This window comes from Cottoperca gobio, chromosome 3 (genome assembly GCF_900634415.1).
Source record: "Cottoperca gobio chromosome 3, fCotGob3.1, whole genome shotgun sequence".
NCBI classification, from domain to species: Eukaryota; Metazoa; Chordata; class Actinopteri; order Perciformes; family Bovichtidae; genus Cottoperca; species Cottoperca gobio.
In genome coordinates this window covers 22089221-22105355 of record NC_041357.1, presented here as the reverse complement: position 1 = coordinate 22105355, position 16135 = coordinate 22089221, and the positions used below count along the sequence as shown (strand labels likewise).

At 40.0% G+C, this 16135-nt stretch overlaps 3 protein-coding genes across 6 annotated transcripts; 2 read left to right on the top strand and 1 right to left on the bottom strand.

Annotated features, from left to right (window-relative positions):
- The first annotated feature begins 151 nt into the window (after positions 1 to 151).
- Positions 152 to 3766, top strand: cenpn (centromere protein N). Of its 2 annotated transcripts, none has more exons than XM_029425505.1 (10): positions 152 to 483; positions 732 to 777; positions 901 to 960; positions 1290 to 1363; positions 1481 to 1654; positions 1745 to 1846; positions 2439 to 2493; positions 2656 to 2765; positions 2944 to 3067; positions 3406 to 3766. In XM_029425505.1, exons 1-10 carry the CDS (start codon positions 313 to 315, stop codon positions 3474 to 3476), a joined length of 987 nt encoding a protein of 328 aa, XP_029281365.1. In that variant the 5' UTR covers positions 152 to 312; the 3' UTR covers positions 3477 to 3766. The 2 variants fall into 2 exon arrangements, with proteins under 2 accessions (XP_029281365.1, XP_029281357.1); XM_029425497.1 differs by having other exon boundaries at positions 157 to 483; positions 3355 to 3766.
- Positions 3767 to 4521: 755 nt separating this feature from the next.
- atmin (ATM interactor) lies at positions 4522 to 12299 on the top strand. Its single transcript, XM_029455945.1, has 4 exons — positions 4522 to 4885; positions 7211 to 7336; positions 8068 to 8267; positions 8396 to 12299. The coding sequence occupies exons 1-4, from the start codon at positions 4655 to 4657 to the stop codon at positions 10161 to 10163; spliced, it is 2325 nt and encodes a 774-aa protein (XP_029311805.1). The 5' UTR covers positions 4522 to 4654; the 3' UTR covers positions 10164 to 12299.
- A 406-nt stretch (positions 12300 to 12705) lies between these two features.
- On the bottom strand, positions 12706 to 15966 carry LOC115024428 (uncharacterized). 3 transcript variants are annotated; one of them, XM_029455967.1, is made up of 3 exons: positions 15509 to 15966; positions 14587 to 14814; positions 12706 to 14294 (listed from the first exon to the last, which is right to left on the bottom strand). In XM_029455967.1, the coding sequence occupies exons 2-3, from the start codon at positions 14779 to 14781 to the stop codon at positions 13443 to 13445; spliced, it is 1047 nt and encodes a 348-aa protein (XP_029311827.1). In that variant the 5' UTR covers positions 14782 to 14814; positions 15509 to 15966; the 3' UTR covers positions 12706 to 13442. The 3 variants fall into 3 exon arrangements, with proteins under 3 accessions (XP_029311827.1, XP_029311835.1, XP_029311819.1); XM_029455975.1 differs by having other exon boundaries at positions 15593 to 15966; XM_029455959.1 differs by lacking the exon at positions 15509 to 15966 and having other exon boundaries at positions 14587 to 15288.
- Between the last annotated feature and the right edge of the window lie 169 nt (positions 15967 to 16135).

Sequence of the window (16135 nt, the reverse complement as noted above, 5' to 3'; positions counted from 1 at the left end):
ACGCATTTGTGTTTCACAACTTTGTCTTATCTTCTTATCTCCTTCCATTAATGGAATGGCAGCAACCATAGACTGTACGGTGTTAGAAGTTATACCACTCCAAAACAATAGAGGGCGCTAAAGAGACTGCGTAATATCCGGGTAATATCCGGGTAATATCTGATTGGTCAATTCGTGTTGTCTTTGGTAGGCGGTTTGTTTAGAATTGTACTACTGCCGCCGTACAAGCTGGAAAGAGCCAACGGTTTAAATCAACTCAAACACTATCCGATACAACTGCTAAAATATATATCATTACTATCTGAGGAAAGCATGGATACATCTAACAAACGCTTAATACAGCGACTCATGTCACGGATACCGATTAAAATGCTAAGAACAACGCTGGGCAAGTGGGGCCGTTTGACTGAGGTACAGCTAAAGTCCATGAATTTGACTCAGTCAAAATGGGCGTTAACGGAAAAACTGATCGCTATTTGCGAGGTAAGCGGCAACTTTTCTAAAATATAATTTGGTGTTTTTAAATATACAGCTTAAAAAACAGACAACCTGGTAGTTAACGTAACAAACGGCACGTTCTCTCTATCATTGTAATGTACACAACCTTAGCGTTTAGTGTTACCAGTAATGCCACTGAAGATGAACATATGCATAGGAATCTATTTAATTTGTATCGTGCTAGACTTGGTGTGGATTTCCTATCGTTTTAACCTCCCTTGTTATCTGTACAGGAAAATGAGTTGGAAGTTAAACACCTCACAGAACTCGAGATGATATGTAAGTAAAGTTAACTTATTTTTTCATTTAGACGAGAGTAATGCCAAGGCAACCTAGCTAACGTTCATCATACCATGCCAATCCAATAATGCTTCTTGTGTCCCGTTGTGTCATTGTCTCTAGATATCATTGACAATCCAAACCAAGGAATGTGGCATACCTTCCAGCTCATGGACCCTGAAGGTATGTTAAAAACACTTGTACCATTAAGTGGTGGAAGTCTGCAGTTTTGTATTCTAACGAAACAAAACAGCTGCTTGTGGAATCAGAAATGTCTTTGTGATTGAAAGTGTGGTAACTTTAATCAATTAGTCAATTAACCTGCTGGAATCTGGGTCATCATGTGTTTTTCATTTCTAAAGTAATATTTTTGGACTCTATGGTTGTGTCACACACATATTCTGTATCTATTAGTTTCGGGGAATGAAACACTATTATGAAATGAAGTTAAGTTTACTAGTCAAACCCATATTGTCCATTTAATGGTTCTTATAAATTGCTCTGTTTTCCAGATGATGCTCAATCTGTAGAGTTGACGCAGTTCAAGGAACAATTTAAATCTCACATCAGAGAGCTTGTGAGACAAGTAAGCCATTTATTCCTCGTCACACAAAACTCTTATTAATGATATAGTTGCATCATTGAAAGACATCTATGTTCAACATCCTAATATTAAAAGTCTGCTTTTGACATTGCATTCAAGGTGTCTGTTAAAATGAAGAAGCACACAGATGAAGCTGTATGGATTAGGATTGCATGGGGAGACGCCTTCTCTCGGCCCAACCATCTTAAACCAACATATGTTGTTCACCATCTTCAAACCCCTTATGTCTTTGTGACCAGCCTGACCGCAAAGCAAAAGCCCCTGTTATCCCAAGTAAGCATTGAGTTTCATATTCAATCCATGACATTGTTTGTACAGTTGCCAGGTTGCCAGTATATTCTAAGAGAGTGATGTACTTTGCAGGCCTTGGTTCTGTCCACCAGACATCAAGCTATCAAGGATGCTAACCTAAGTGGACGGAAACTCACTGCTATTAGGGACCTGATGATGAGGCAATATCAACAGGTAAACCATTTCTAACTACACACACACAACATTCAAAGCTCTGTATGCACCGTCTTCCCCACTTAATCAAACATTGCTCATAAGCATCAGAGTGTTTTTGTATTTTGTCCTGTCACAGAACTCTGCCATTATGGACCGAAGAGTTTCAGATTTTGCAGTTAACTTGTCTTTATTATCTTATTGACCTCGAGTCAAGTCAAGTCAAGTCAAGTTTGACCTTTGCACAGATTTTTTTGTGTGTGTGTGTGTGTATACAATATTATCACTGTCAAATGTAGTTTAGATGATAAAGTTTAAGAGGCTTGCTGTAACCTTACAAGTTGTCTAACTGATTGGATATGGTCAGAATTTTCATTTCATTACAGTACCATCTCTTGGATGTTACGGCAACAAAATGTTTTTGATTACACAATGTCACAGTATATGTTGAGGGAGCCACTGAACTTAAAGGACGCTTTGTGTTAACCCCCAACAAGGGTTATAATAAGTTTTCTTATGAAAAGCCCAACTATGGAAGATCATTTACAAAAAGATTGAACTGTCTGTTGTGAATTTAGTTTTTGTGGTGGACTTGACTTTTGTTTGTTTCTAGGTGTTTCCCACCAAGTATCCCAGCCCTCTTACAGAACATAATCCAACAGTCTCAAGTATGTTTACCAAATGTTTACTTTAAGATACTTTAATATTTGTATATGATGTTGCACATACTTCAACGGTGTTTGTTTAGCTTAATGTATTTGGCCGATGTGTACTTATGGTAGAATCCTGAATTGTGATTTTTATTTTTTGGGATTTCTTTCTATTTACAGACCCACACATAGGAAGAGAACAAGCTGAGCCTGCAGCAAACAGACTTCAGATGGCCTGTGAGGCCTTCGGTGGTGGGATGTTACCTCAGCTACAGTCTGCCGTTTACAAGGTATCCCGAGGCATGCTTGTGTTTGTAAAATATTGAGTTTCAGTTTTAATAGTTGGGTTGGGTATCAAAGTCAACAAAACAACGGGCATAGCTTGCTGTCTCACAATATCAGTTAACGTTTTTCTGGTATCACTCTGTGATGTGATCATCTGATATACGTTTTGTGATCTTTACTCAGCTGGAGACAAAATTCAGAGACCAAACCAACAAAACCATGACAGAGCGAGAGGAGCCCTTCAAATGTGTTGTCAAGTTTGCAAGCACAAACCTCCTAGAGTCACTCAGAAACTGTGCATCTTCAGGTACCAAGAATGTGTCAGCCACAGCCATGTGTGTTTTACAAAGGAAATTATACTCTCATTGTAAAACAGTAAACAATATTGAATGATTTACAATTCTAACAATTCTAACAATTCCATAAATGACCACAAGAGGGCGCACACGCATATACATCCGCTAAAGGAAATCTTCCCATTGTAATGCTCTTACAACATAATTTCTCATGAATATGTTAATCAGTGTATTCAAAGTGCTTTTTTTTTTCTGACGTCAGTTTAACTCATTTAAGTAATTTTTATATATTTTACAGGAATTGCCTCCACCCCTGTCACACCTCTGCTCTCATCTATCCCCCTAAAAGGAAGGAATTATTTTGTCATCACAGACAATGGCCCTGGACCCTCCTCAAAAACGGACCAACCACAGAACTAATGGATGACAGGCCCTTGTTTTAAAGGAGTCTCAGCGTGTTCTGACATGTCTGATCCACCCATTGCTTTTACCATTCTTTCATCGATCTTCCTGTTCTAGAGCCATGGCTCTCGCAATGTCAGTAGCAATTATTTTACCTTTTTTTATGTTCTTACAGTTGCAAATATCCCAGTAGTTGACGATAGATAATTGTCAATTTATCTTATTTTTATTTGTGTTTAAGTGGAAGAATTTTATTGCCATGAAATATTATATGTCCAAATTGAATAAAAAAAGCAGGATTTCTAATATGTTGTATGAAGTTTGTAACTTTTGTCCTCATGTCATTTCATCTCACACACTAGTGATCATTCCATGTTTTTTCAGCATTTTTCATCTCTAGTGTTACAAAACTGTCGTGGATTATCGGCATGTGAAAGATAACTTCAGTAATCTAGCCCCTCATAAATGTACAGTCCTGGTTAATTTAAACTCTGCGGTCTGTGCGAAAACATTTTTAAAGGATAAATTCACATTTGTTCAGGTCTTAAAACAATACACAAATTACCTTTTTATGTAAATTGAAGTTGTTGGTTTCTCCTGTCCATACTGAGAGAGGAGATTCCTTCTCAACACAACTACACTACCCAGTAGATCTGTGATACCACCCCAAAGTAAAAAAACAAAATGGCTTTAACTTAAATTTACTTTTCCTGTATTGAATTCAAATATTTCTATATTCATTAATTTAGGGAATACAATATTATTATATTGGATGTGACATAAGTTCAACTTTCCCAGCCAAATATATATTAGCAGTTAGGCTCACAGTTCATAGGTTTTTTTGCATTATGTCTGCTTAATAGTAGCTAGAATTGCTACATCTAAAAACATTTTCAATATATTGTTGGTCTATTTTTCTTCCTCAGCCACTAGCAGCGTCGTTTACAAATGGGCGTGTTTTGCAGGAGGCTGGGACTGTCGCTGCGTTACTTCTCCTCATTGGCTGCTAACAAATTGTAGTGGGCGTGGTTTATACCGTCAGCAAGGCCGCAGCTGGACACTTCTCGTCTAAGCCGTCCAAATCGTGTAAGGTGGCGAAGCAGCCTTTCAGGCAAAGCTCAGGGTCGACATGACAATGTTCATTCAATGCTGCTGCTGAAGCTCAGTGCCGAACGCAAGACTGTCAACATAGAAACATGGCTGACTCTGCGACAAGTAAGGCGAATAACAGAGATAACGCTACTAAAGACAGTCCGAAATGTCATGAAGAGTCTCTGTCGCAGTCACGGGAAATAATAAAACCTACCATCACGGAGCTGACCAAAGAAGTAAGGACGAACATCCTCTGCACCGTGGAAGGATGTGGCAAGATTCTCCCCAACACACCTGCATTGAACATGCATCTTGTTAAATCACACAGAATAAAGGTAAACGCTTACTAAACCTGTCTAGTGTTCATATACTTTAACGTTAGCCGTTCACGTAACTACAATGCTAACTTGGCTAACTCATTATCGTGAAAAACGCAGTCAACAAACTGGAAAACGCAAGTCATCCATAACAACTTAATTTTAGCTAACATAACACACAGTTGTGATGCTTAGCAAACACGACTTTATCGTGAACGTTAGGTAAAAGTTTCCTTGTTTATTCTGCGAGTGAAGCTCCGTACGTAACGGTTACATTTGCGGTTAGCGAGCTAGCTACATTGTAACTAGCTACCGTATGTTATCAATTATTGATTTGGATCGCACGTGAAGATGCTTAACATAAGGTTACTACAGTTATTTTCGATACAGGTCTAGTTAACATTACACCCTTATATTTCGTTGTTTGGTGGTGTGTGTAGTTGTGGACAGGAATTTGATGATTGCTTGGTTTTACGTTAGTTACGTTAACCTGTTTATCATGTTAAGTTAATAGGTAAGAGTCGAGCACAATTGATTGTCTGAGTCTAATATACAATCTTAATACCAAATACTTAGGAGTCAGCAAAGTGGAGGCAGTCAACGCAATTGTACCAAAGTCTGATTTTGACCCGATCCATGAATGGAGTTCTTTGCTGGGAAAGGCTGCCTTTTTGTCCACTGCACTGTGTTTTAAAATAGGTGAATATGATAATTAGAAGTAGTTCATGCAGTAGGTCCAGCTGTAAGACATGTGATGTACTACTATCAGGTATATGTGAAAATTTGAGTCACTTTGAGAGTAAAGGCAGATTCCAATCCTGTGTTTTCATTGTTTTCATTGCTCAGCCACACTTGCGTCATAGATTGTGCCTTCAAGGGGTTTAAAGAGAGGAAGAAAAAAAAAAGAGCAGCATGTTATTTCTAATCCACAGCTATGTAAAACCTCTGTCAGCAGTAGTAATGATATTGATTGTTTGGTTGGTATGCTGCAAAAGCTCACTCTATGCTTCCTCTGCATTATTCATGAAGTCCGACTGCAAGAATGAGGCATGATGTGAAGCACCATATCTGTTTTTATTACGTCCACTTTAACACATCAGTAGCTCTACTGCATCATTGCACAAAAGTAATGTATATTTGCTGATTGCTCACTACCCGTTTTCTTACTTGTCGTGAAATCTAAAGCATTTCCTTTGAACTCGTCCTCTTAGCCCAGTTCAGACTCCTTTCATAAGTTTAATATGACCGTGTTGGGCTTGGCTTTAAGATGTCTTAGCTATATCGCTGACCTTGGCTACAAGGAGAAGCATAATTAGACTATTACTCTGATTTACCACTGTATTGAACCGTCTCCCAGAAGAAGGACACAAGCAAGGCAATGGCCACTTAAAAGGCTGTGGACTGAACCTATTGTGGCAAAGACGGTGCATCTTGACTTGCCGATGGATGGAGGTGACCTTGGCCTCTGGAAGGCTGCAGTAATAATGGCCATAAAGGAGCCTGATGTTTTTCTCTGTTTAAACTATGCAGCGTATATTCAAAACGGGTGCTGATTTCTGTTATGAGTAGTTTGCGATCCATTGACTTATATATAATGTTATACAATGTGGTGACAGCTGCTTTAGCAAGTCTGTCTTATGTCAGTTATGCAAAGCAGTCTGGAAATGTGGTTTCTTGAATAATATTTTGTTAATACACTCATATTTACCTACACTGAGGAAGGAAAGAAAGGTAATGTGCAACCATCACTTTTATTTTCAGCTGTCATAATAGTGAAAAATGAATAAGAATTGGTACAAAAAGACAACATTTTGGAGTTTTAGGTGTACAGTGTAGTTAGCATTGAGTGCCTTTGAGAACAGTTACTGTAAGAAATATTGTAGGTCAAGTTAAACTCCAGTTTATCCGCTAAAACTTGATTGTGAGTCACAAGTTAAACCTGTTAGATTGCCAATTTAAAACTTTGCTCAATCTCTTGAAATGACTCATAGGGATTTCATTACAGGTCATTTAGCAGACGCTCTTATCCAGAGCAACTTACAGTGAACTAAGTACAGGGACAGTCTCCCTGCAGCAACTACGGGTTAAGTACCTTGCTCAGGGGCACAATGTTGGCGGCCCTGTTATTGAACTCACAACTGTTCTGATTGTGAAGCCAGACCACTAGGACATCATCACCACCACCACCACCACCAGCAGAAAGGCACTACAGGCCTTTCTGTTGGTGGCCTGTATGTATGGTGATCAAGGAATTGTTTAACACTCACTGTAAGCCAAGTGTTTGATATAAACACCCAAATTCAAATATGTATCTGCTTTGTCCTCTCTCTTTGTCACCCTCAGGATGGTATTGTCAATCCTACTATCAGAAAGGACATGAAGGGCTCTCAGAAACTGTACTGCTGTCCAATTGAGGGTTGTCCCAGGGGGCCGAACAGACCCTTCTCTCAGTTCTCCCTGGTTAAACAAGTAAGCCTTTCCTCCCATCATCTGTAATCCTGTCCCTGCAATCAATGGAGTAAAATTGTGAGGTCTCAGTTCTGTGAAATAGCTCACAATGTATTATTTGGTACCAGTGTTGGAAAGTACTGTATAATTTTGAGGTACTTGTACTTTACTTAAGTGTTTTTATGTTGTGCTACTTTCTACATTCTTACTCCATTTGTCTGACAGCTTTATTTATTTTACAGATTCAGATTATTTTATTTAATCTATATTGTTCTATTATAGATTAAGCTACACAGCAGTATATAAAGTCATTACAAATGATCTCTGCCTTTACCAGCTTCAACATTAAAGTGATGAACACATTAATGCATCAATAATTACAATCCAATACTATTTTATATATATATATATATATATATATATATATATATATATTATATTTATATTTATATTTATATATATATTTATATTCAAATATCCCAATACTTCTTCGACCAAATATGGTACAAAAGTCGATTTTACAGGAATTATGTAATATTGGTATTTTGTCTATACCCAAACACTTTTCTACTGCCATGTCTTGATCATTGCTAAATACTGATTGCATTATTTGTTAGCCTACTTGTACTTAATAATACCGATAGATCTTTAGCGCCTCTTGAAAAAAATCAAGCCAACTTAAAAAAAAAAAAAAAAGGTTTAAAACAATTGTATTCAATATATTCTTTGCTCTTGTATCTGTTTCCTTGTAGCACTTCATGAAGATGCATGCAGAGAAGAAACACAAGTGTTTTAAGTGCAACAATGGCTACAGTACAGAGTGGGACCTCAAGAGGCACATAGAAGACTGTGGGAAGACCTACCACTGTACATGTGGCTGCCCCTATGCTAGTAGAGCTGCTCTACTCTCGCACATCTACAGGACAGGTCATGAGATTCCTACAGAACACAGGCATGTGTTCAATCATGTTCAATCCTGCATGGCCCAGATTGATTTGTTATGACATTTTCCTTCAGCATTGGCTAAAGATTAATATTAATTTGGCTGGCTCTCTCTGTATCTGTTTTGTTTCTTTACAGAATTCCGCCAGTAAAAAAGCGAAAGATGGAGAAACTGTTGAGTGACTCTGAAAAGGTTAGGACCAACGAGTCAACCTGTCAGATCATACCTTTTAGTAAAGAGCTGACAGAGACCGCTCTCACTTCTGATACAACTGTTCACATCCCAGACTCCAACCCCCGTAGGAGCCTCCAGAAGTTGCTCCTACCAAAGCCTAAGATGGCTTTGGTCAGTGTTCCTGTGATGCACCTGGCCCACCTGCCTGTCCTCCTTCCTTCTACAGAAAGCGGGGCTCTGAGGTCTGTGGTGCTGGCAGTAGACAGCCATGGCTCCGTCAGCACCCTTCACCTGCTGCCTCAAACCACTGGAGCTGTGGTTCCCCAACTTGATGCTAAGAGTTTGTGTTTCAAGGATAGCATGCCTACTTCTCGCTCTAGCCTGAGGCCCATTAGCACAGGGGTACAGGTCAGTCTGAACCCCTTAGGCACAGATGACTCAGCCAACCTGGCAGGGCAACGGGGAAGAAGCACCTCAACCAACATTCAGACGGACAAATCGTACTTGTCCAAAATGCCCACAGGATTGGGAGTTGGGGAGGGAATGGCATTGTGCTCTGTGGGTGAGTCCTCGGTGTCGTCCTGCTCCCAAACCGATATCAGCGTGAGTGCCCAAGTGCTCCTGCCAGTCAGTGTTGAAACCCAGACATTCTCCTTCCGTTCCAGAGTCACATCCTCTATTGGAGCTCAGACAGACAGCCAGTGCATGAATCAAAATCCTTGCTCCTCCTCATCTATGCCTCCATACAAAACCAGGCAGACACAGACATATGTTGCCTTGCCACAATCAGAGGAGAAGGCTCAGGACCAGGCTATCATGTGCTCCGACCTATTCGACAGTGACTCCCTCAGTGTCTCCACTCAGACTGCTCTGGAGATGGATGACACCCTCACCGCTGCAGGAAGCAGTCTATATGAGGACTCAAAGTCAGCTGTTGGTATGTGTTTCGGGGTGCAGACAGATGAGCTCAACTCAAACAACATGGCAGATAACCAGACCCAAACAATGACCTTGTTAAATGACCTAGAAAATATTCTGTCTGACAGCATGTCAGGCCATCAGGTGCTCACAGTAGCCTCCGCAGGTTGTGGGTCAGGTCTGGGATCTGTTCAGGAGCAACACAATGGCATTGACTTTGACTTTGAAGAGTTTCTCAATGCTGTGCACATCCAGACACAGACGGAGGAGAGTGAGCTGGGAGGACTGGGGGGTGACACGCCACTGGAGTCTCTGGACATCCAGACCCAGACAGACTTCCTCCTGATGGATGAACTGGACCAAAGTGACGGACCAAGTCGAAGTCAAGCCAGCGACCTGGAGCTGTTCGATACTCAAACTCAGACTGACCTCAATTTCCTGCTGAACGCCGGCAGCCACATGCCCCTGAGCAGCATCCTACGACATTCAAGCTTTTCCATGAGCACCGAGTCTTCGGATACAGAAACACAGACAGATCTCCCATCATTTTCCACAAGTCTCTCTGCTCCGACTCCCGTGAGTCAGGGCGAGCATGCGAGGCTGCTGAACAGCACGGAGACACAGACTGTGACCAGCCAGGACGAAAGCCTGGGACACCTCTTCCTAACGAGCAACGAAACACAAACTGTCATGGATGACTTCTTGTCAGCAGACCTGGCGTGGAATATGGAGTCCCATTTCAGCTCTGTGGAAACCCAGACGTGTGAGGAGCTCTGCGCTCTCCTTCAGCACCCCGAGAAACCCAACAGCTGAAGCCTTCTTTAGTGAAGCTGCTTCTGCAGTACAGGTCTCTCATGCCTGCCTGTTCCTGTAAGAGGAATCAGTCTACGCTGTCCTCCAGCGGACCACAGTCTTAGCAGTAAGAAGTCTGCGAAAATGTCTTTGAACATTCCACTGTAGACATCTTGTCCAGAACCTTTCCAGGTTTATATCCTGACAGCTCTCCTGCACTTTATTAGCTCAACGGGCATGATTTATTAGCTCCTGTGACAGTTTACATATTTATTTGCACACAAAGTAACATATTGTATGTGTCTTGTCTAAAATGTCAGTGTACTTCTATTTTTCAGTGCATAACCACTCGCACTGGTTTTCACTCTATGGTCTTACTGTTTGGTCTTGCGGTTTAAAAATGTTAGATATGCACTTCAAAAAGGATGACAACCGTACCTGTGCGTGGCCGTCTAATAACTGGCTTATAAAATAGTTATGACCGCTTTCAGATGTGCATATACTGCATGAAAACAATTTAATCTCAGCTGTACATCAAAGGACATTGTGCATTTAGTTTACGTATAGGTTTGGTAATGTGCATGAAGCCTTCACTTGGTCAGCAGCACAGAAAAATCAAATATCTATTCTCAGCTTGTGCGTCTGATGGCTGCCTCGTTGATGTTGCCTCGTCAGCGTCGGCGTCGGCGAGACTATAAAATCTGAATAGCAGCCTGAAAGCTTTGCCCGCTTATTGGAAAACCTGACCATTGAGAACTCAGAAGTCTGCTTTATGTTTTCCATAATACAAACCCATAAAGCCTTCAACAGTGAACAAGGCATCGCTTATAGCCATTAGGCTGTATTCTGAAACGTACCGTTGCTTATGTGGCTCAAGTAAACAACTAATTGTTTTATCTTTTATTGTTATGCACCTTTCATTGAGTTGTGATTGTGAAGTTTGATGTTGCGTAAACACTTTTGTGTCTGGGCCTCTGTAGCTAAGCAGTCGGGTCAAGTCAGTAAGCAGAAGAGGCTGTCATTGTCTCTGACTTATTCATTAGCTGGGTGTAAGAGTATACAGAAGCAGTACTGTGTTACTGTACAGAAACACATTAGCACAGAGCTATTGTACGTATTCAGCGCCGGATCTTGTCCTGTTGAATATCTTCCGTTTAAATCATCAGGTTTTCAATCACAATCGGAAGCAGTATTTTAATTTATTAATGAATTATTATTATTATTATTAAATCTCTTCTTCACCAAGCAACTAAACTTAATGTTTTGATTGTGTTATATTGTTGTACGGAAAATCACCCCACAGGCACCACGCGCAGACTATAGAGCTATAGGCCTTGATTATTTGTTCAGTGTGTTACGTCGGTGCCTTAACCCAAGTATTCGCTTTAGTTCTGTTACAATTTGCTGCTTTTAAAAACAATTAATCATCAGAATTACACTAGAATATGTTTTGGAAAATGAACAAAGAAGTTGCTTTGCATGTTTAATCCATTCTGTATCGGTATATACATTATGTTTGCATGAAATACTGGACTGTCTCCAATTGTTCTCCATAGTTTCTATGGAAAGATGTGTGTTCTGTCAAATATAATAATAATAATAATAATAATAATAATGCTGTGCAGCATTTTATTGAATCAAATTTGTTTGACGACATCTGACTATTTTTATTGACTGTTGCTTAATACTGTTACAGTTTATAGATATTTGTAGAAACTGAAGAATGTACAGAACATGACACAGTGCCCAAGTATAACATGCTCTATTATTTGCACACACCAAACATTTTAAGGATAATTTCCTTGTGTTAATAAGGATTTTTAACCCCTTACTAAATCTCAAAATGTCTTGTATTGAGATTAGTTCTTCTAGTTTGTGTTTCTTGAATTCAAATACAGCTTGCTCCCTGCTGGTTTAGTGGCACGGGGGAATGCCTTGCTTTAAACGGAAAAATGTAGAAGCCTCGTCGGTCTCCAGTGTCAGTTACAGTGCTTTATTGTCTCTGTAGGGAGTGCATGCAGATATTTTTCCATCATAAAATATTTGTTTTAGCAGAATTTGAGATTCTGTTGCCTATGTGTGTAGAGTTAATGGTTGCCTTGATTAATTGTTGAAGATTACACTACAGATGTTCTTAATAAACTGCTGGAAACTGTATATTGTGCTCCTTGTCCTTGTTATTATAGAACAAAAGTGGAAGAAATAAAGACATTGCACTCAACCAATACTAAAAACAGGTGTGTAACCACGATTGCTCTCAGTTGAGCATAGTGGAATAAAAATGCACAGATGTTTCGGTGATGTCTTCTTCAATGTGCAATACATTTTGTTCCCCTGTACTAAACTGAGAGCTGATTTTAAATGAAAAGAAAACGACTATAAAATAATTGTCTTTAATCTTTTAACCCTGATGCACTTTGCATCTTGCTGAATCCCGGCTTGTGCTGGATATATCAACTCCTTATAAGATCTACCGAAGCGTTCTCTTTTACACGCACATTCAGGTTTGGTCTAAGTCTAACACTGCAGCTCTTTTGATTATGCAACAATCCCACTAAGCAGATCATGGATCATTTTTTATTTTACAGGGAAGCTAAACAAAGAGGTAGTACAGTATAATAAAGCAAAGTAACAAGATCATCCCAGTTGTAAATAATGTTGGCTGGCCTTTGAAGATCAACATGACATGCAGTATAATTGAAGTTAGCATTTTGTTTCTCTGATATCCCTTGTATATTGCATAACCCAAATTCCATCCACAATCACCAGGAAACATTATCCACTGACTGATATAAAAACTAAAGTTGTATACAATTAAATTTGACAGCAAATGCAGTTTGGCAACGGTTTACATCATCACGTAGAGTCGCAGGTTACAGTGCAACGCTGACCGAGCTGTAGCTTGTGGCCGAGGTTCAAACAGTAGGAAGTGTGAGGCAGGCGCGCTGCCATGCTTCGTATGAGGTCGTTGCACCGTTGCTAGGTAACTAGAACAGCTGAAGAAGCACTTGTGGGAACTGGTCAGAACAAAAATAAAGGCCCAAATGACTTAAAGAGCTTAACATTTAAATGTTCTGCTTACTCTATTGTTATTATGTTTAGTATGTTCTACATACATGCATGCTCTGCAATAAGTTACTTGTATGAACATCTCATACTTTGATTTATTTTTCCAACTGTTTTGATGGAAACATTGTATAATGCAGTGAGGTTGAGACATGCATGATACAAAATAAGATAAAACAGGTTGTTTTTTTTACTTGGTTGAACTTGAGAGTTTAAAATAATTGCATACTACATTCACACAGTCTTGCTGTGCTGCGTATGAGCTTGTGCACCTGCTGCAGTGCTGGAGTGGAGGTCCTGCGTGAGGCTCTTGCCCGTTGAGTAGCTAGTGCCGTGCACTGTGTCAGGTTTGGAAGACGCCGGTACTTGTGTAGAGACACTCGCAGCCGAGAACAAGTAGGGGTTATGCTGACATGTCCGGTACTTGGAGCTCAGGGCTGCAGAGTAAGTTGGAAGTTCTGGGTTAGCGATAGAGTCCACTCTAGTTCCTCTTGTCCCGCTCTTCTTATCAAACATCAAACAGTTTTCCTCCATGGTTTCTCCTTGAGGAGCCTTCTTGCCGCTGCAGGAGTGGCCACAGACTTTCTGAGGATTCAGATGTGCTGGTAGAATTGGTGGTAGAAATGTCAAGTTTGTAATGGGAACCATCATATTATTGGGCCTGTGCCTGTGTTTCTGAGGCTTAGTCGGCCTGATCTCCAAGTATTTTGAGAGGGCATAGTGAGACTGCAAAGGGGTCTCTCTGAGCGTCCCTTCCACCTCCTCTGTCTTGTCTTTGAGTAACAGATTAGACATGGTTTTCTGCATTACATTGAGGGCAGCCAATTCCGCAGCAGCGTTGCTCCAGGATCCCGTCTCATGGTTTGTTTGCTGGTTTAATGGCATGGGTTTCTTAAAGATGTTATGGGGGCTCACGTGAGACTCACACTGGTGCTCTGCTATGTTGGCTGAGATGTCTGCAACAGGGATCGCTCGCTCCGCATACAAGAGGGTTGGGTTGTCGGCCTCCTTATGCTTTGGTTTCCTGTACTTCTTATCATTCAACAGTATGCAGCTCATCGGAGCAACTCTGGCCCAACCACGGACCTGTTTTCAAATGAAATATAATGTTAATATGAAAACAACTGTTTTGAAATGATGCTAATATTGGTAGATTACATACCAAAAGCAGGAGAACAATACTACATAGATAAGGGTTATATCAACACTTGGAAATATAAGTAAACATTGAAGTAGTTCTTCTCATTTGAAAGTCTTAATAGAAACTGTGATAGAAGGCACTTACTTAGAATCAACATGGACTGTTGGTATAACTCACTTTACTAAATCAGATAAAGGCAGGCAGTGAAACAAAGGTTTGCAGTAAGAAGATACGTACAGCTTCTTCCCAACCAGAGTAACAATGATACTCAAAGGGCTCCCGTTCTTTCATGGAGGCTTCCTCACTAAAAGCTAAAAGGGCATCAGCATGTCTCCTCTCTGGTGTCTGCTCTCCAACTGTTTCCCCCCATGTCGGAAGCTCCTCGTCTGATCCGTTCACAGCTGTGTCATCCACTTCTTTTAAGGTTGACATTATGTAGTTAACAAATGTGCTTCATGGTGATATCTAGAAAGAATGAAAAAAATAAAAATAAAAGTAAACCAAAATAACCTGTAATAAGTGGTGGAGGAAGTACTCAAATATTTTACTTCAGTAAAAGTAGTAATACTACAGTGTAGATATACTTTGTTACAAGTCCTGCATTCAAAATCTTACTTAAGTAAAATATACTTAAAGTACAACAAGTTAAAGTAGTCATTTTGCACAATGGCCCATTTCAGAAGAATTTGTTATAGTATTTAATTATAATTATTGATGCATTAATGTGTTCATCACTTTAATGTTGCAGCTTTTTCTTTTACTATATATACTGCCGGAAAGCTTATGAAATTCACCAAGGGATCAATAAAGTTTATTTTAACCTATAATATATGACAAATGATTTGCTGATTATATTGTGTACTATTAATCTGAATCTGAATCTTAGGGAATCAAAGTAATTAAAGTTATCTAATAAACGTAATGGAGTATAAGTACAATATTTGCTTCTGAATTGTAGTGGAGTAGAAGTATTAAGTTAACAAGTAGCCTACATCAAAGTGTACTTAAGTACAGTACTTGAGTAAATGTACTTAGTTACCACCACTGCCTGTAATTATTAGCAACATTGATTTCTATAAAGTCAACTTAATCATATCATCTTGTTTTGTTTTAAACGTTAGAAACCTTGTAAACTAACGTTACGCCAGACTTCACTCACCAAAAGGGAGCAATCTGTCGTCCTTGTTGCATTTTAAATGGCTTTGAATCACTATTTCCATATCAGAAAGCACCATTCACTCACATCTGCTGCTACCTATCGTTGTGATCTTTCTGGTCGACAGAGTTTTCCCAAACAGAAGTGTAGAGGCGCTGAGTTCAGCCTTCAGGGACGAGCTGCAACACCGTCGTCATAGCAACCCGTAGAGGCTGCACGGGGGAAGATGTGACGTAGAAGAGGGGAGGGCTGCACGCGCTGCTGATACAGCCCAGTCCGATGAATTATTGCTTCCCTCTTATGCAATAAATCTTCAACTACACAGTACCCCCCGGTAATCCGGTGGTAGAATCCTCTACAGTACAACAGAAGAGAATCGAGACCTGTGATTGGATGTTGCTGGTATGAATGAGCCAAACTGTCAAATTGCGTCACAGAAAAATGCCCACATTTAATTAAATGTGTCAGTTTATTTATTTTATGTGGGCTAACCTGTCATTATGATGTCACAATGTAAAAAAAAAAAAGAAGGAGGAAGTTAACCCGGTTATTTGTGAAGGAGGAAACCATGTTGGTTAGTTGCAACGTTCACTTCTGCACGTAGAGCTACAGTAGACGTCAAACTGTGCT